This window comes from Stegostoma tigrinum, chromosome 21 (genome assembly GCF_030684315.1).
Source record: "Stegostoma tigrinum isolate sSteTig4 chromosome 21, sSteTig4.hap1, whole genome shotgun sequence".
Classification (NCBI taxonomy): Eukaryota; Metazoa; Chordata; class Chondrichthyes; order Orectolobiformes; family Stegostomatidae; genus Stegostoma; species Stegostoma tigrinum.
Genome location: NC_081374.1, coordinates 12,001,115 through 12,020,928, shown reverse-complemented (window position 1 = coordinate 12,020,928; position 19,814 = coordinate 12,001,115). Strand labels below are relative to the sequence as shown.

General features: G+C 44.5%; 1 protein-coding gene across 1 annotated transcript in view; it reads right to left on the bottom strand.

Annotated features, from left to right (window-relative positions):
* The window catches only part of LOC132210796 (uncharacterized), a 110,150-nt gene that overhangs the window by 40,221 nt on the left and 50,115 nt on the right, over positions 1-19,814 (bottom strand). The window contains exons 12-13 of the mRNA XM_059653210.1: positions 18,806-19,120; positions 18,335-18,655 (exon numbers count right to left, since the gene is read on the bottom strand). Of these exons, the coding sequence (XP_059509193.1) occupies positions 18,335-18,655; positions 18,806-19,120 (636 nt within the window). The remainder of the gene's footprint in view (positions 1-18,334; positions 18,656-18,805; positions 19,121-19,814) is intronic.

Below are 19,814 nucleotides of genomic sequence, written 5' to 3'. Positions count from 1 at the left end.
TTCTGAGCTGTAAGAGCTATGGCTCCAGTTGAGAGCACAGTTTAAACGATAATTCCTCTTCCAGCCCTTGAGAATAAAGTAATATATTCATAGACTAAGGCAGCATGGAAACTGGCCCTTCAGCACAAACTGGTCCATACTGACCATGGTGCATCCCCAGCTCGTTCCAATTCCTGGCATTTCGTCCATATCCCTCTAAACCTCTCCCATCCATGTATCTATCGGAATGATTTTGAAATGTTACTGTTCAACCTGCCTGAATCATTTCTATCTGTCATTCCATTGACACACCAAACTCCAATGTGCAGATGGAAATAATTAACACTTTGTCTCTTTGTACATTCATGGATTTCTGTCACACGTCCCCCTTGAAAATATTCACATATTTTTCTTACAGTGTCAATTCACAATGAACATCAAAGCGTGCAACAAATGTAGAAGCATTTTTTTCACATCTCAACTTCACAAGTATGGACAGCCCAGTGTCTCAGTGGTTAACACTGTTGCCTCACAGACTCAGCGACCTGGGTTCAACTGAAGCCTTGTCAGACACTGTGCAGTTTGCACATTCTGCCCGTGTCTGCATGGGTTTCCAGAAGGTGCTTCAGGTTCCTCTGATGCTGCATTGATGTGCAGGTTTGTGAATTGATCATGCCAAATTTCCGAGAGCTCAGAGGCTATGTAGTGCAGGTGGGTTAGTCATTAGATATGTAGGGTTAAGGGAATAGAGTGGAATTCTACCACCTCCCTCATGCTCATCCCAGGCCCCAAGATGACATTCCACATCAAGCATATGTTCACCTGCACATCCGCCAATATAGTATACTGGATCTGCTGTGCCCGGTGTGGCTTCTTCTGCATTGGGGAAACCAAGTGGAGGCTTGGGGACTGCTTTGCAGAACACCCTCGTTCGGTTCGCAGTAAACAACTGCACCTCCCAGTCGCGAACCGTTTTAACTCCCCCTCCCATTCCTTCGACGACATGCCCATCCTGGGCCTCCTGCAGTGCCATAATGATGCCACCCGTAGGTTGCAGGAACAGCAACTCATATTCCACTTGGGAACCCTGCAGCCCAATGTTATCAATGTGGACTTCACCAGCTTCAAAATCTCCCCTCCTCCCACTGCATCTCAAAACCAGCACAGCTCGCCCCTGTCTGCCTGACCTGTTCTTCCTCTCACTTATCCCCTACTGCCACCTCAAGCCACACCTCCATTTCCCACCTACTAACCTCATTCCGTCACCTTGACCTGTCCGTTCTCCGTGTACTGACCTATCCCTTCCCTACCTCCCGACCCATACTCTCCTCTCCACCTATCTTCTCCTCAGTCCATCTTAGATCTGCCTCCCTCTCTCTCCCTATTTATTTCAGAATCCTCTCCCCATCCCCCTTTTCTGATGAAGGGTCTAGGCCCGAAATGTCAGCTTTGGTGCTCCTGAGGTGCTGCTTGGCCTGCTGTGTTCATCCAGCTCCACACTTTGTTATCTTGAGTGGAATTTCCAGTCTGGTGGGATGTTCTTGACAGAGATAGTGTAACCCTGATGGGCCCAATGGCCTCTTTCTGCACTGTAGGAATTGTGTAATTCTCATTCACACTTCTCAATGACCATGATTCTAGTTGAGGATTTAATGGACTGGGCCCAAACTGAATGCGGTTTCATTGAGAATGAGCCATTTACACGTAGCTTGCTGTAGACAGAAGCATTTTTATAAATAATGTAATGTTGGAATGAAAGCTATTTTAAAAATGTCAGGTTTTAATTTGAATTTCATTCTGTTCATTTCAATTCAAATTAATTTGAATTTTAATGTCTGGGACAATATTTCAATTTGTTCTTCCGCGCAGTATGGATTCACATCTTTCTAGATCCAGTAGGCTGGTTTGCACATTTAAAAAAAAATCTTGCCCTATCAATGTTTGCAAACAAGGTAACTTGCATTTCTATCGTACCTTTAAAGATGTAAAGTTGGAGCAAAGATTTGGATGAGATTAAGTTGATGTATGGTGGAAGGTTCAAGTCCAATTGGGATGGTTTGGGAATGGCTGAGTGTGGAACTCAAAACATGTTGGATGAGGGCTCTGTTGAACAGGGTGATGGATGGAGTCAGTGGCTAAGGAAAGGTGATTGAATACGGAGGCATGGGATTGAGGGTGATTTAGCGGTTTGGATCAGAAATTGGCTAGCTGCAAGAAGACATGGAAAAGGAAAGGAGCAGTTACCAGGGGAAGATATTTAACTGGGGAAAAGGAAATTATGACGCTATCAGGCAGGAGTTGGGAAGTACAGATTGGGAGCAGTTGTTCCACAGAAGGGGCACAACAGACATGCGGAGACTGTTTAAGGAGCAGTTGTTGCGAGTGATGTGTAAATTTGTTCTTCTGAGACAGGTAAGAAGGGGTAAGATTAAGGAGCCTTGGATGACGGGTACAGAAGTGCTTCTTGTCAAAAAGAAAAAGGCAGTTTACGTAAGGTGGAGGAAGCAAGGGTCTAGCACAGCTTTAGAGGATTACAGGCTTGCTCGGAAGGAGCTCAAAAGTGGACTGAGGAGGGCCAGGAGGGTGCACGAAAAAGGCTTGGCAGGAAGGATGAGGGAGAACCCGAAGGCATTTTACTCATACGTGAGGAATAAGAGAATGATCAGGGAGAAGGTAGGGCCAATCAGGGATAGCATAGGGAACTTGTGCATGGAGTCTGAGCAGATAGGGGAAGCACTAAATGAGTTATTTTCTTTGGTTTTCACTAAGGAAAGGGACCTTGTTGTGAATGAGAACTTTGAGGAGCAGGAAGGCAGGCTTGAACAGATCATGACTGAGGAAGGTGATGTGCTGGAAATTTTAGTGAACAGTAAGATTGATGAGTCCCCAGGGCTAGACCAGATTTATCCTAGGTTTCTCCGGGAAGCAAGAAAAGAGTTTGCTAAGACATTGCCAAAGATCTTTGCTTCCTCACTCTCCACGGGAGTCATACCGGAAGATTGGAGGGAGGCAAACGTTGTTCCTCTTTTCAAGAGAGGGAATAGGGAAATCCCTGGAAATTACAGACCAGTCAGCCTAGTTGCCACCCAGGTGGATAAGGTTGTTAAGAAAGCAGACGGTGTTTTGAATTTCATTGACAAGGGGATCAAGTTTAAGAGCCGCGTGTTTATGCTGCAGCTCTACAAAATCTGTTGAGACCACACTTGGAATATTGTGTCCAGTTCTGGTCGCCCTATTACAGGAAAGATGTGGAGGCTATGGAGAGGGTGCAAAAGAGGTTTACCAGGAGGCTGCCTGGACTGGAGGGCTTGTCTTACGAGGAGAGGTTGACTGAGCTCGGACTTTTCTCTCTGGAGAGAAGGAGGAAGAGAGGTGACCTGATCGAGGTGTACGAGGTAATGAGAGGCATGGATAGAGTTGATAGCCAGAGACTTTTCCCCGGGGCAGGATTGACTGCCATGAGGGGTCATAGTGTTAAGGTATTAGTTGGAAGGTATAGAAGAGATGTCAGAGGGAGGTTCTTCACCCAGAGTGTTGTGAGCGCATGGAATAGTTTGCCAGTGGTAGTCATGGAAGCGGAGTCATTAGTGACATTTCAGCGACTGCTGGACATGCACATGGACTGCAGTGAATTGAGGGGAATGTAGGTGAGGTTATTTTACTTTTGGATTAGGATTATTCCACGGCACAACATCGTGGGCCAAAGGGCCTGTACTGTGCTGTACTTTTCTATGTTCTATGTTCTAAGTCAGAGGGTAGTGGTTGATGGGAAATGTTCATCCTGGAGTTCAGTTTCTGGTATACCACAAGGATCTGTTTTGGGGCCACTGCTGTTTGTCATTTTTATAAATGACCTGGATGAGGGTGTAGAAGGATGGGTTAGTAAATTTGCGGATGATACTAAAGTCAGTGGAGTTGTGGATAGTGTGGAAGGACGTTGCAGATGACAGAGAGATGTAGATAAGCTGCAGAGCTGGGCTGAGAGGTGGCAAATGGAGTTGAATGCAGAAAAGTGTGAGGTGATTCACTTTGGAAGGAGTAACAGGAATACAGAGTCCTGGGCTAATGGTAAGATTCTTGGTAGTGCAGATGAGCAGAGAGATCTTGGTGTCCATGTGCATAGATCCCTGAAAGTTGCCACCCTGGTTGATAGGGTGGTTAGGAAGGTGTATGATGTACTAAGTTTTATTGGTAGAGGGATTGAGTTTCTGAGCCATGAGGTAATGTTGCAGCTGCATAAAACTCTGATGCGGCTACACTGGAATATTGCTTACAGTTCTGGTCGCCGCATTCTCGGAAGGATGTGGAAGCATTGGAAAGGGTGCAGAGGATGTTGCTTGGTATGGAGTGAATGTCCTATGAGGAAAGGTTGAGGGGCTTGAGGTTGTTTTCATTGGAGAGAAGAAGGTTAAGCGGCGACTTAATAGAGATATATAAGATGATCAGAGGATTAGATAGGGGGACAGTGAGAGGCTTTTTCCTCTGATGGTGATGGCTAGCGCAAGGGGACATAGCTTTAAATTGAGGGGTGGTAGCTACAGGACTGATGTCAGAGGTAGGTTCTTTACTCAGAAAGAAGTAAGGGCGTGTAATGCCCAGCCTGCAACTGTAATAGACTCGCCAACTTTAAGGGCATCTAAATGGTCATTGGATAAATATATGGATAATAATGGAATAGTGTAGGCTAGTTCGGCTTCAGATTGGTTTCATAGGCCGGTGAAACATTGAGAGCTGAATGACCTGTACTGTGCTGTTACGTTCTATGTTCTATGTGGTGTGACCAAAGACAATGGTTTCAATCTTCAGAATTGTCAGCTTTAATCTTACTGACTTTGTGAACATGCACTGACGGGCACAAGCACAGCAGGTAGGTATGTCAGGGGCAGCTGTTAAACTGGATCAAAGAATGGAGGAATAAGCCAACACTATCAGTCCCAGGCGATGTGTCTGACCATCCCCTTGGAGAGGTGGGCGGGTGTCTCTCAGACTCAGGTCCAGTCCACTCAGTGTCTGCTGGATATGAACACGGACCGACACTCCATTGCTGAGGCCGTGGGTGTTCAGCGTCACTGAGGAGGTGAGAGTGTGACGTGGCTATTGACATCACTCCAGGTTCCCCTTCCTCTCAAAGTGACAGGATGGTGTCAGGAGGCACCCATAGAGAGGAGGACCCTCACAGAAAATCCCTCAATGTTTCCCCTCAGGACACTCCAGTGATGTCTGGTCTCTCCATTTCCTTCCTGCCTGGGATGCAGAGCCACTGCAGAAGTTCCAGTCAGTGACAGTGAGCCCGAATATGACCCCCACCCCATTTCACCTGGATGTGGGACATCCCACTGCCCCCCTCCAACAATCTTTGTCAGCTCCATCTGTGAGGGCCCCAGCAGCCATACTGATGGGGGAGACATTCTGGGCAAAGCTGCAAGGTCACGCTGAAGAATTCTAGGCATCAAAACCCCATCTTAATGAGCCCTATGGTCTGTTCCACAGTGGCCCTGGTGGAAGCAGGAGCAGCATTGTATCTTCATACTGTATCAGTCTATGGGTTTGATAAAAATGCCATCAGCCAAGTTTCAGGAGGGCTCTTCCTGTCTCCCAGCAGCCATTCCTGTATGTCCTGAGAATATTGGGAAGAAGCAGGACCCAGTGACCGCTCGACTATCTGCACATTGTGGGAGCCCCCAGGATATCAATGACCCACCTCCAAAACCTGGCATCGATGGTTACACCCAACGTGTGCCTTGATGGAGGTGGAGTCTTTCCTGTTGTTGAGATTTGCAAGTTAGTGCGGGGGACATTCTGAAAGCAGTGTGGGTGCAGCTTATAGCATCCTGTCCCTGGGGGAAGCCAGTGGTGGTGGAATATTCCCCTTCCTGGACGGAGATACTATCTGTGTCACAGCTCGGGGAAACATATGAACAGATGCGATCTGGAGAAAACGGCAGCAGAGACAGCTGGTCTGCATTTGTGTGTCAGAGTTGGAGGTGCCATACAGCTGTCCAGTTGGTCCTTGAAAATTGGCAAGAAAATTCAGGGCAACTGTGGTCGCTGTCATAACACCGTGAGAATGTCCGAGCTGTATAACCTCATCCAAATGTAATCTGCACAACCAAAGACATTGAGATTTATTGGGGGTGTAGAATTCTGGCAGTAAGTCACTATGATAGGCATCTCCTTCGCAATGAAGAGGATCCCTTGCACATTGCAGACTATCCCCTCTCAGGCCTACAATTCAGTGTCCTTATTGGCCCTGAACCCACACCAAGTACAGGCTAAAGTGACAGTGACCTGGGAAAACCTCACCTCCTGCTGCTCTCTGGCACTTCCGATGTTCTATGAGAGCCCCCCAAAAGGGTGATCTTATGTGGTATTTCCTCTTTGGACAGGAGCAGAGTCAGGTTTCTTTGTTTAAATATTTACTAATGCAGGCATTGAAGCTGTATATATGAAAAAATGACAAGCAGATCACATCTTTCAAATGGCAACAAGACTTTATCTGATTCATACAACTAACGAGCTTCCGTACAATGCTTTCTGTAAATAATAATATCCAAAACAAACTGTTAGATATGAGCTCACCCATACCGGTACCCAACAGTATTCACATTGTCTACATTCCACATTATTACACATGTCTATCGGAAATAAACTAATTGAAATGAGGGCTTGGACAGGCTGAATAGCCCGGGTCTTTTTCCCTGGTGTGGGAGTCCACAAACAAAGGGCAGCGGTCAAAGGTGAATGGGAAAAGATTTAACAAAATAACTGAGGAGTAACCTTTTCACACAGAGGGTAGTGCATTTAAGCAATGAGCTGCCAGACAAAGTGGTGAATGCTGATACAATTACAGCATATAAAAGGCATCTGGATGGGTATATGAGTAGGAGAGGTTTGGAGGTATGTGGGGCCAAAGCTGACAAATGGGACCAGGTCAGATTGGGATGTGTGTTTGAGGGGGACGAGTTGGACTGGAGGATCTAACTTTGCATTTTATGACTATATGACTTGATGGACATGATTTTATTACCCAAACATACAATGTACATCCTGTCTAATACTGTAAGATTTTCATGTCTTCAAGCTGGAAGAACATCTTCTGACTGTAGGCATGTAATTGTGATGACCGGAAATCCTACTCTGTCTATTTTACACTTGTAATACTCTTTTAACTTGAATTGCCTTTACTCACTGTCATCATTCTCTCAGTGACACAGTCCAATCGAGCCTAGCCCAGACTTGATTTGATCATTTCCCTCTGGCTTCCATAGACTTGGCCCTGATAAATCCATTCCCAATTAAGTCATCGCCTACTCCCACAACAATGTGGACTGACTCGGCAGCAGAGTTCCAATAAAAGTGGCCCAGTACAGTAACTGATATCTCCAAGCTCCCAAACTGAGCCCTCTATAATCCCTGGGCTGGATACACTTGCATTAGTGAGGCCCAGTGCCTGGAACACAAGGCCCTAGATCCCCAGAGTCTGGTCAGAGCTGGCACAGACTGATCATGGACTGGAATTGAATGAGCATCTGGACTGATTGTGGAGTCAGCCCCAGATTCCCCACAGTCCCCAATCACCCCACTCGGCACTACTCCACTTTCACTTTAAGACATGGCAATTTCATTGAAACACATCACTGTATTTGCCACATGACGTACTGACCAGTATTGTCAGAGTGACACTGACTTGGCATTGTGCCATAGAGTGAGATGCCCACTCCCTTCCTGCTCAGTGCCTCCCACCGTGACAAGTTGCCAACTTTGAACTCTGTGGTACAATGCAATGCAGCTCCCAGAGTCTGGCAGGCTGCGGCTTACAATGACAGGGCTCTGTGTTTAAAAGCAATGTAAAGCACTGAGGCTGGCAGCCTGCAAACAATTGTCCGTGAGCTCCAAATTCAAGTGGTGGTAGCGCTGGAGCGAGGGGAGTTCTGATGCTGCAAGGAAGGCTGATGCTGTGCTCATGATGACTTGAGTGGATATAGAGTGGAGGAGGATTGTCTCCAGGGAGTGTGCAGGGACGTTGTGGTGAAGACAGAAGAAGTCTTGGCGAGGTTTGGGACAAGCAATCAGTGAGTAGTACCTGCCAGTAAGCTGCTGTGAATAACATATTGGGAATTTGCACTGTGTATTTCCCGGGTGGAAGAGAACAATTGGAAATGGTGAAAACGTGGTGAGAGTTGGGCTCATAACGAAGCACAAATACATGGAAATAAGATGGTCTCAACTCAGTAGCGAGATTCTGAAGATGCCATTCATACACCTGAGGAGAAAATTGTAAAATATTTTCTTGATGAGAAGTTCTGATTCTTTCATGATTGGCATATTTTCCCAACTTCTTGTAATTTCCCTGATTGTTCCAGGGAGGGAAAAATTCCACCAATTTCCTCTTTCTTTGTGATATTCTCCCATTCTCAAAAATATACATTGATCTATCCCGTATAAAAGTGAAACACATCATGTGAAATAACAAGGATGAACACAGCAGGCCAAGCAGCATCTCAGGAGTAGGAAAGCTGATGGTTCGGGGCTCGACCTCGCTTTCCTGCTCCTAAGATGCTGCTTGTCCTGCAGTGCTCATTCAGCTCTGCACCTTGTGTTCTTGGAATCTCCAGTGTCTGCAGTTCTCATCTCTGATTACAATTTGTGATTACAGCGATCATTTCAGGTTTTTGTTCTTTTTCAACTACATTAATCCAAAATCATCTTATGACAAGATCTCTTTTCCCACACAGGATTGACGAAACAAATATCCGATGTGAGATAGTTAGTCAATATTTTCTCAAGATGTAAACTTCCAGCCAGTGGCACAGGTGCAGAAAATCTTTACTTTCCCAATTGGTCGAGCTGAGAGTGTCAGATTCAATGAGGAACTGGAAAGAAACATCAGAAAAACTGAGACAGAGTCTGATGCCTTCGTTTTCACGTTAGTTTTGAATTGAATTCTGGACATGGCAATGAACTGAAGATAACTTGAAATGAACTGGAGCTATGTCCAGATCACACTCCTCCTTCCCCATTGGCTGTTACACATGTTCTGGAAAACTAATACATATCAATGCTGCTTGTACACATCGAAGATCATTGGATCACAGAGAGTTAATGTATCCCTGTAGTTGTGCTGGTGATCAGGTGACAGCAGAAATAGGTGAAGACATAAGACATTGGAACAAAACTGCGCCATTCAGCCCATTGTGTCTGCTCTGCCATTCAACTGGATCATGGCTGATCTCATCATCCTCAACCCCACTTTCCGACCTTTTCCCGTAACTCTTGATTCACTGACTGATTAAAAACCTGTCTATCCCAGCCTTGAGTGTAGAGCACTCATGGCAGAGCCTCATCAATCCTCCTTGTCAACTAATTCTACAGGTTCACAGCCACCTCAGAGATAAAAACAAATTCTCCTCATCTGCAATTTAAACATATGTACCATCTGTGATGATATGCTGTGATCTACATCTCCACCACAAGTGGAAACATACAACCTGCATTTACCGCATCATGTCCTGGAAGTAGCTAGAATGTTTCTAGAAGCCAACTTCTCATTCTTCTAGATTCGAATGAGGACAGCACCAATCCTATGCAAACTCTCCTCATAAGATAATCCCTCCATACCTGGGACCAGCCTAATGTTTAGCCTTGGTTCTACCTGAAGGCATGAATGGATTTAGCATGGTTGTGCAATAGCATTATACAATTCCTTTGGAATATGGATACGGAGACTTCTGAGGAACGAGCAGAGGACACCATTCAGCCCCTGAAGGCTCCTTCAGCATTCACCTGGATCATGTCAGATCTTCTCCCTGAAAGCCATTTTTGTGTTGCATTATTCCCATGACCCTTGATATCTCTATTACCCAGAAATTTATTGATCTCTGTTTAGACTATACTCAAAGCTGGAGCCTCCAGAGCTCTCTGGGGAAGAGAATTCCAAATATTCCTCTCCTCTGAGTAAAAATTCCTGTTTATCTCAGTCTCAAATGGCCAACCCATTCTTCTCAAACAGTGTCTCGTGCTTCAGAAACATCTCCAACCAGGAACATCTCATTGATGGAGAGCTTAGAGCGCACAGAATTATTTTTGTAAAGTCCATGATACCCACCTAATGTTTTCTCACATTCTTTGTGACAGAAACAGAACAAATCACCAGGAGAGCGAAGACCATCCAGCGTATCACATTCCAGACAACGTAACTGAGCAAAATGTAAGAAATACAAAATCATTTGACAAAAGTGAGTCCGCTTCAGGTTTCAAACATTTATCCACTATTTAACCTGCAATCTTAATATATTGTAGCAAATTAAAGTAGCACAGCTCAGGGGCGGCAGCGGGAAAACTGAACTACATCTTAATTCTTGAATGACATGAACAAATAGGTAACCGTCAAATTCAACAAGTTTCAGTAGCATGTCCTGTAATGCTCAGGACAAAGTTATACATGAGGATTAAAAGTTTAAATGGTTGGACATTTGCAGGAGGCACTGCAGTCTGGTATAATATTACAACAGTGAGGTGTCTGATCACTGAGTGAGAAACTCACAATAGCATTAACCCACACAACCAGCCCAGCTCTTCCCCCCCACCCACTGCATCCCAAAACCAGTCCAACCTGTCCCTGCCTCCCTAACCGGTTAGTCCTCTCACCCATCCCTTCCTCCCACCCCAAGCCGCACCCCCAGCTACCTATTAACCTCATCCCACCTCCTTGACCTGTCCGTCTTCCCTGGACTGACCTATCCCCTCCCTACCTCCCCACCTACACTCTCTCCACCTATCTTCTTTACTCTCCATCTTTGGTCCGCCTCCCCCTCTCTCCCTATTTATTCCAGTTCCCTCTCCCCATCCCCCTCTCTGATGAAGGTTCTAGGCCTGAAACGTCAGCTTTTGTGCTCCTGAGATGCTGCTTGGCCTGCTGTGTTCATCCAGCCTCACAGTTTGTTATCATGGCATTAACCCACATTGCTCCTTGCACTTTCTAACAGGCAAGTCTTAACCATCTGGAACCAGACAGTCTTTCACCCTATCAGTTTGTACCTCTGCGGATCTGAGGAAGAGAAGATGGTGGAGAATGTAATGACCCTGTTGATGATACCGCTGAATGCCCTGAGTTTTCAAAAGCTGCCATTTCTTTACTTTGAAAACTACAACACCCTGAGCTGAGATGAGTAATAACACATTTTATTTTATCTAATTTGATGTGTTCAGCCTCTAATGGACAAAGTCATCATTTCAGGGTGCGTGCTAAAACTGAGCTCTTCTATTACATACAGTGGAACACTTCCATCAGCATGTTATGCTTGAAGTGACCCAAACTGAGATGGAGCCTGCCACCATTATCCCCTTAGGTCACATGCTCTGATACAGTGATGAATTTGTCTATTCAAGGCATAACACCTGCAAGCTGGGAGATGTAAAACAAAACTGGAGTGCAACATTCGTGCATTTTCTGGAGATATCTTACACTTGCATTCATTTTCAAAAATGATTCATCGAATTTTTCAAATTTGTTCAAATATCAAAGTGATGAAATGTAATGAGGTGCAGTTGTTCATGTGACTGAAGAAACTAAACGAATGAACATCTTGAATTGTCATGAAATGAATGAATCAACATCAGAGTCCGTTTCAAAATTATAGATGCTGCTGATTTATGTCATCTCACTGCAGCTTCTCTCTGCTCCCCTGGCAACTGACACAGCATAGATCCAGTTTATTGATGTCAAAGTTCTCTCTGAATCTTGAGGTGGGGTCGTAAAAGAATTATTGCAAAACTCACTAGAAGTGAAAAATTGAAAATCCCCGAATACTTTGACCTTCAGTCTCCCATTTCGTGAAGTAAGGTGATGGAACACGGAAATAGGCAATTTGGCATGGCCAATCCACCGAACCTACACATCTTTGGGCTGTGGGATTAAAACCAGAGCACACAGAGGAATCCCACACCCACAAGGGGAGAATATGCAAACTACAGACATGCAATTCCCCAAGTGCGGAATCGAACCCGGGTCGCTGGCGCTGTGAGCCACCACGCGATTGGAGTTGATGCGAAAGACTTACACTGAAAGCTCCCAGTCACTGTGCAGATATATCACCTCAAATCTTTCTTTTCACCAGCAGGAATGAACCTGCCCTGATATCACACTCCAGGACACACAGCAGCAAGGTAGGTTTGGCAAGCACAGTGCATCACACTCCATGTGGTTTAATGGTGAAGTAATGAAGATGAGCAATGCAGTCTGAAGGTCAGCAAAATAGAAAGTATGTTCTCCAATTGTACTTTTCAAAAACAATTGGACCTTCAATGTGAAACTGACACAGCAGCCTGATATCAACCCAGCACCATTTTCATTTCCAAAATAATAAGCGGCTTTCACTCGTTTGGCCAAAATTGTTGAACAAGTTGTTAATTTCGAACATGGATACAAAACAAAGAGTATCATACCTTTCAGACAGATTGTCTGCTGAGTTTGGAGTTTGACTGGGAGAAGAAATTCGATTTGTATTTGGGGAATATGTAGTCGTTGGTGGTATTGTTGAAGAACTGTTACAAATATATCTCTGTCCTGTTGAAAGAAGGGAATGATGTTCAGATTCACCTCATTTTCACTTGTAATTATCCAAGAGAACATCATGAACAAATGGAAGCTCATTACTTGCACAAAAAGTCTGTGTGATATCATTATTTCCCCTTCTCTGATCACAATGACACCTGTAAATGACCTAATTCTACCGATAATTTTACAGAGTCAATGAGTCATACAGCACGGAAACAGACCCTTTGGTTCAACACGTCAATGTTGCCTAAGTTTCTCAAATTGAACTAGTCCCACTCGTCTGCATTTGGCCCATTTCCCACCAAACCTTTCCTTTTCATCTTTTATTTGTTGTAACTGTCCATTCATTAGTTGTGCCCCTGTCCCCACATGAAATAACCCCTGTGTGAATAGTTGTCCCTCAGGTCCCTTTTAAATCTTTCTTCTCTCATCTTAAAAACATTCCCTCTCAATTGAACTCCCCCATCCTCGGGAAAAAGACCTTTGCTATTCATCTCATGTCTGCCCCTCATGACTTTATAAGCCTTTATAAATTTACAACTCAACCTACACTCTGGGAGAGGCAATTCCCTTGTGGTATTATTGCTGGATTGTTAATCCAGGGACCCAGATTATGATCTAGGGACGAGGCTTCAAATCCTGCCATTGCAAATGGTGGAATTTGAATTGAATAAATATCTGGAATTAAGAGTCTAATGATGACTCTGAATCCATTGTCGATTGTCAGGAAAAACCCATCTGGTTCAGTAACGTCCTTCAGGGAAGCAAACTGCCATCCTTATCTGTTCAGGCCGACATGTGACTCCAGACCCACAGCAACGTGGTTGACTCTGAACTGCCCTCGGAGCATTTAGAGATGGGTAATAAATGCTGCCTGGTCAGCGACACCCTCATCCAATAAATGAATTATAAAAAAGCCTTGTGGAAAAAGCCCCAGCCTTTCTCACCTATTCTTATAACTGAAACCATCCAGTTCCAGTAACATTCCGTTAAATCTCTTCTGAAGCTGCTTCAATATAACATTTACCTTCCTACAGCAGGGTGACTAGAACTGTACACAGGACAACAAAAGTAACCTCACCAAAATCCTGTACAAGCTCAACACGACGTTCCAAATCCTGTACTCAATGGTCTGAGCAATGAAGGAAAAAATGTTGAACAGCATCTCAACCACCATGTCGACTTGTGATGCAAATTTTAAAGAATTATCAAACTGAACTTCTAGATCTCTCATTTCGACAACACTCCCCAGGCCACTATCAAGAATTATGTAAGTCCTGCCCTTATTTGTTTTACCAAAATGTAATATCGTACATTTTTCCAAATTAAAAACTATGTGCTCATTGGCCCAATTGATCAAGATCCCTTTGTCATCTTAGATGTTCTTCTTAATGGTCGACTTTACCACCAATTTTGGTGTCACCTGAAAATTTTCTAACCCTGCCTCCTAAATTCTCATCCAAATCGTTGACATAAATTATACTGATGCATGTGCAACTTCGCTGGTCACAGGCCTCCCATCCAAAATAAACCCTCCAGCACCACACCCTGTCTCCTGCTGTCAAAACAATTTTGTTCCATTTGGCAAGATGACCTTCAATCCAATGAGATCTAACTTTACTAATCAGTTGACCATGAGGAACCTTGTTACTAAAGCCCATGTAGACAACATCTACTACTCTGTCCTCATCAATCTTGTTGGTTTCATTCTCAAAAATCTCAAACAAGTTTGTAAGGTACACTTCACACACACAAAGTGATACTGATTCACCCTAAACAGTCCTTCCCGCTTCAATTGCATATAAATCCTATCTCTCAGAATCCGCTCCAGCAACTTACCCGTCACTGATGCCAGGCTCACAGGCCTATAGTTCCCACGCTTCCCATTATAGCCTTGCTTAAATAAAGGCTCATCATTAGCCAGCCTCCAGTCCTCAGGCACTGCACCTGTGACTGTGGATGAGACACATATCTCCACAAGGGATCCCTCAATTTCTTCACTAACTTCCCACAATATCCTGGGACATGCTTAATCAGGGACCACCAATTTATTCACCTTTGTGTTTTTTAAGACCTTCAGCACTTCCTCTTTTGTAATGTGGACAGTTATCAAGCCATCAATATTTATATCCCCAAGTTCCCCAACAACCGTGTGTTTCGAGAACATAGTACATAGAACTGTAGAGCACAGTACAGGGCCATGGGCCCACAGTGCTGTGTCTAACTTTTACCTTAAACCTCAGGCCCATCTAACCTCGACCCCTGCCTTATACTATCATACATATGCCTATCCAATTGCCGCTTAAATGCTCCAAATGAGGCTGACTCCACTACCCTCTCCAGCAATGCATTGTAGGCCCCCACCACACTCTGAGTAAAGGACCTTCCTCTGTCGTCTCCCCTATATCTACCTCCACTCACTTTAAAAAAATGGCCCCTCGTAATAGGTGCCTTCACCCGAGGAAAAAGTCTCTGGCTGTTCACTCTTTCTATACCTCTGATCATTTCATACACTTTCATCAAGTCACCTCTCATTCTTCGTCTTTTGAAAGAGAAAAGCCCTAGCTCTCTCAACGTTTCCTCATAAGACCTTCCCTTCATTCCAGGTCACATCCTGGTAAATCTCCTCTGCACCTTTTCCAAATCTTCCACATCTTTCCTGTAATGAGGCGACCAGAACTGGACACAATACTCCAAATGTAGCTGAAAGAGGGTTTTGTACAGGTGGAGCCCAGCTTAATGGCTCTTGAACTCTTGAATCCCTCTATGAATGAAAGCGAACATACCATACGCCTTCTTAACAACTCTACCCACCTGGGTGGCAGCTTTACGGGAACTGTGGACCTGAAGCCTGAGATCTCTCTGCTCCTCCACATTGCCAAGAATCTTTCCGTTAACCCTGTATTCTGATTTCAAATTTGTCCTTTCAAAATGAATCACCTCACACTTTTCAGGGTTAAAATCCATCTGCCACTTCTCAGCCCAGCTCTGCATCCTATCAAAGTCCCTTTGGAACCTGGAAGATCCCTCCACATTATCTACAACCCAAACCACCATTACATCGTTCGTGAACTTACTCATCCACCCTTCCACTCCAACATCCAAATCATTTACCAAAATCACAAATAGAAGAGGACTCAGAACAGATTGTTGAAGTACACCTCTTGTAACTGAGCACTACTTTGAATATCATGATCAGACATAATGGGAACTGCAGATGCTGGAGAATCCAAGACACCAAAGTGTGGAGCTGGATGAACACAACAGGCCAAGCAGCATCTCAGGAGCACAAAAGCTGACGTTTCGGGCCTAGACCCTTCATCAGAGAGGAGGATGGGGTGAGGGTTCTGAAATAAATAGGGAGAGAGGGGGAGGCAGACCGAAGATGGAGAGAAAAGAAGATAGGTGGAGAGGAGAGTATATGTGGGGAGATAGGGAGGGTATAGGTCAGTCCAGGGAAGATGGACAGGTCAAGGGGGGCGGGGTGAGGTTCGTAGGTAGGAAATGGTGGTGCGGCTTGAGGTGGGAGGAGGGGATAGGTGAGAGGAAGAACAGGTTAGGCAGGCGGGGATGAGCTGGGCTGGTTTTGGGATGCAGTGGGGGTGCAGGGGACGAGCAGGGCTTCGGGATGCAGTCGGGGGAGGGGAAGTCCCCTGAGGCTGCTTACTGCTCTCCCCTACAGTTAGGTCCCTCTCAGTTGTGAATACCAAAGAAATGTATTCATTAAGTACCTCTCCTGTCTCTTCAGGCTCCGCACACAAATTCCCTTTATAATCCTTGATCGGCCTGATCTTACTCTGGTCATTCTCTTATTCCTCACATACGTGTAAAAAGGTTTGGAGTTTGTTTGATCCTAACTGCTGAGGTTTCCTCATGCCCCCTTATAGCTCTCCTGTGCTCTTTCTTCAGCTCCTTCCTGGATAACTTGTATCCCTCTTGAGCCTTTTTCGTTCCTCTTTTCCTCAGCCTTACATAAGCATCCTTCTTCCTCTTAACCAGTCATTCGACCTCTCTTGAGAACCAAGGCTCCCTCACTCACCGCAGCTTCCCTGCCTGAGAGGGACAAACATATTGAGTGCACACAGTCTGCATTTCTTGACCAATCTCCACATTTCAGTCGTGTTCTTCCCTCACAGCATCTGTTCCCATTTTATGTTACCCAGCTCTGCTGTATGTGCCTATCCTTTTTCATGACTACTATAAAAGTAACAGAGTTATGCTCGCTTATGCCAAAATGCCCCGACCAACAGGTCTGACACTTGGCCCGGTTCATTGCCAAGCACTCCACAGTAAAAACTGATGTGAAAGCTTTGGATCAGTATCTCTCCCATGTTCTGTGGTTGCACACACAGACAATCTTGTTGACTTTCTTTCTCAAATCTGAGAGTTGATGTGTTAGAAATGGGTTTGTTAAAGGGTTTGGGCTGGAAACTACAACACAGGTATCGGACTTGTTTAAAACCATGAGTTTCACATGGAGCTGCCATTTGCTGATGTTGGCTTTGGTTAATTCCACTCTCTTAGTGTCAGTTTTCTGAACTGTCAGGAATAAAGTGAACCCCCAACAGACACATAACCTGCCAGTGATTTCCCATTGGCTGAGGTATTAGGGTCCATGAGGCAGACAAATGAGGTTCCCCATCTCCCTGGAGTACAGACACAACATGGCTTAAGTGTATTTTAAGTGAGTCATTTCTGCAAGAGCTAAATTGTTAAATTTTTTATTGTTTATACTTTATTGGAAAGTGTTTGCTGCCCATTCTGAATTACCCCTGACTGATTGGCTGTCAGGCCTTTTAAAGAGGGCAGTTAAGAATCAAGCACATTGCTGGAGTCACATGCAGACCAGAGCTGGAAAGAGCAGCATGTTTCCTTCCTGAAAGGACATTAATGAACTAAATAGTGCCTTACAGGATCTGAGGAGACCCCAAAACAATTCACATTTGATGAAGTGCTTTGTTGAAACAAGCATACTATTGTAATGCAGCAATGTGTCGAAGTTAATTTAAATGCAGCGAAAAGCTTTGAAGTAATTCTGACAAAAATCTGGCTGTTTTTAGCAATATTGTTTGAGGAATGAATGCTTGCTTCGACATCAGGAAAACCCCCATTCTGCAAACAGTTTACAAATGATGCCATACCCAAAGGGTGAACAGGTTCTCAGTTTATTAGCTCATGGACACTGTCTCAGCTGCAAGAGCACAGCAGTCCCTAAATCTGCTGGGCAGTGGTATCCACTTGCGTTTTAGCCCTGAAGGGGAATATGAACACACAGCATGTTTGAGACCAATGTTAGAGAGCAGCCACATGAGCCGCTGCTGATAGTTACAAATACAGTTTATGTGTATCATTGCTACTTGATGCTGACCTGCTCCTTCTCTGACAGCTCAAACACGAGAGTATATCAGGAAATGCCTGCAGTCAATACTTTCATACATTTCATTTGTACAACTCATCTCCAATCCATACCCGAAGTGTGTCCAAAATCTGGACACAACTGTCATGCACTGAGTTTGATAATTGCATCTGATAGAAAAATTCAAATTGTTCATCAATCTAAAACTATTTTAATTTTTGGGGATTACTGGAGATTGCACAGTGTTTATGCATGATGTGGGGAATATTTTATGTACCTGCTCATTTTTGAAGGACAATGCAGATCGATGGTTTTGTTCAGAACTGGCAATGAAAAAAAATAGTGTGAGTTTTAATAATTACAGCCTTAGAGAGTGACACAAAAAGACTCTAGTTTGAACGGACATTCAGCAAAAAAAATCACATTGTTTGCTCCACACTTACCGGTGCTCTTGATTTTCACAGTGTAACTGCAGTTCTTCTCTGTTACATTGTTGACTGACACACGAACAATTTCACTGGATTTTGTTCCCTGAGTATTTGAGGCTGTGCAGTAATACTGATGATGTTGCTGTGTGAAGGATTGACAATGTAGATCCAGTTTATTGGTGCCAGAGATCTTTGAGTTTTGAGATGAGCTCTCATACCATGTGTAATGAATGGGGAGGGATCCCCGGGCAGATTCACAGGAGATGGTGACCGAGCCCTCAGAACATGAGACATTTGGTTGTGACAAAAACTGAAGTTTGGGAGTAGAGACAGCTTCTGTGGGAAAGAAACAATTGTTGAGAAATCGACTGCCATCAAAAAATCAAATACCCTCCAACACTATGTTATCTTGTCTCCTGGATAAAGATTTGATCAGAGATATCAGCAGAATTAAAAATTGAAATAATATCAGTGAGACATATGTACCTTCTGAGATGTGCAGCTGTACATAAAACATTGGGTCAAGTCCTGGAGCGTCAATCCCACAGCTGTACCATCCTGCATCTCCCCATTGAAGGTTCTTCATTGTAACAAGAAATATTCCTTGTGCTTTGTTATCAGTGATTGATATTCTCCCATTTGCCCAGTTTGTTGCTGCTATAACATTACACTGACGAGTCCATCCGTGACACCAATATTTAATGTGTGACTGGTACCACTGTGCTTCATAGTGGCAATGTATTGTGATCGCTCTTCCCAAAATTCCCGTCAAGGATCTCTCTGCCCATAAAGCATCTGAAACTGAGGAGAAAATATTTCAGAGATTTGGAAATTTCTAAAGAAGTCCATTTCATTTTCAGTTACATTGTAATCAGTTCCATTCTATCCAATTTATGATGAAGGTAGTCATTAATATAAACCTTTATCAGGCCCTCAGGGTTTTCCAGATTCACAGGGAATAATTTGAACAGCGTTTCCCCATTGGTCGAGTTTTGGATCAATCTTGAAATTGGCCTTCTGTTACACGCTGTGGGCTCGAACTCTATTGTGTGTGGCATCATCGAGATCTTGCCGTCCTGGAGAGCAACCTGAGTGACAGGCCTGGATTGGAGTCAGCTGGGGATGAGTGTGAAGGAAGCTACAGGGTCTGGAGTGTCTTTGTTCTGACCAGAGAGTGAGGCTTTCAGCCAGGGAGGGATGGAGGTGCTGGTGTGTCGGCTCATGGTGGGCACAGGGGCTGAATTTTCAGGTTGTGAGGGGCAGATCCAACAGGTGACACAGGATGGTTATGAAAGCCCTCAAGGACATAATGAAGAGATTTGAAGTTGCGCAACAAACGGTTCACCAGTGTGAAGCTTGATCACTGGTGGCACAGTGGCTCAGTGGTTTGCACTGATGCCTCACAGCGCCAGGGACTCTGTTCCTTTTCCAATCTTGGATGATCACGAATGTGTGTGAAGCTTGCACATTCCCTCCATGTCTGCATGGGTTTCCA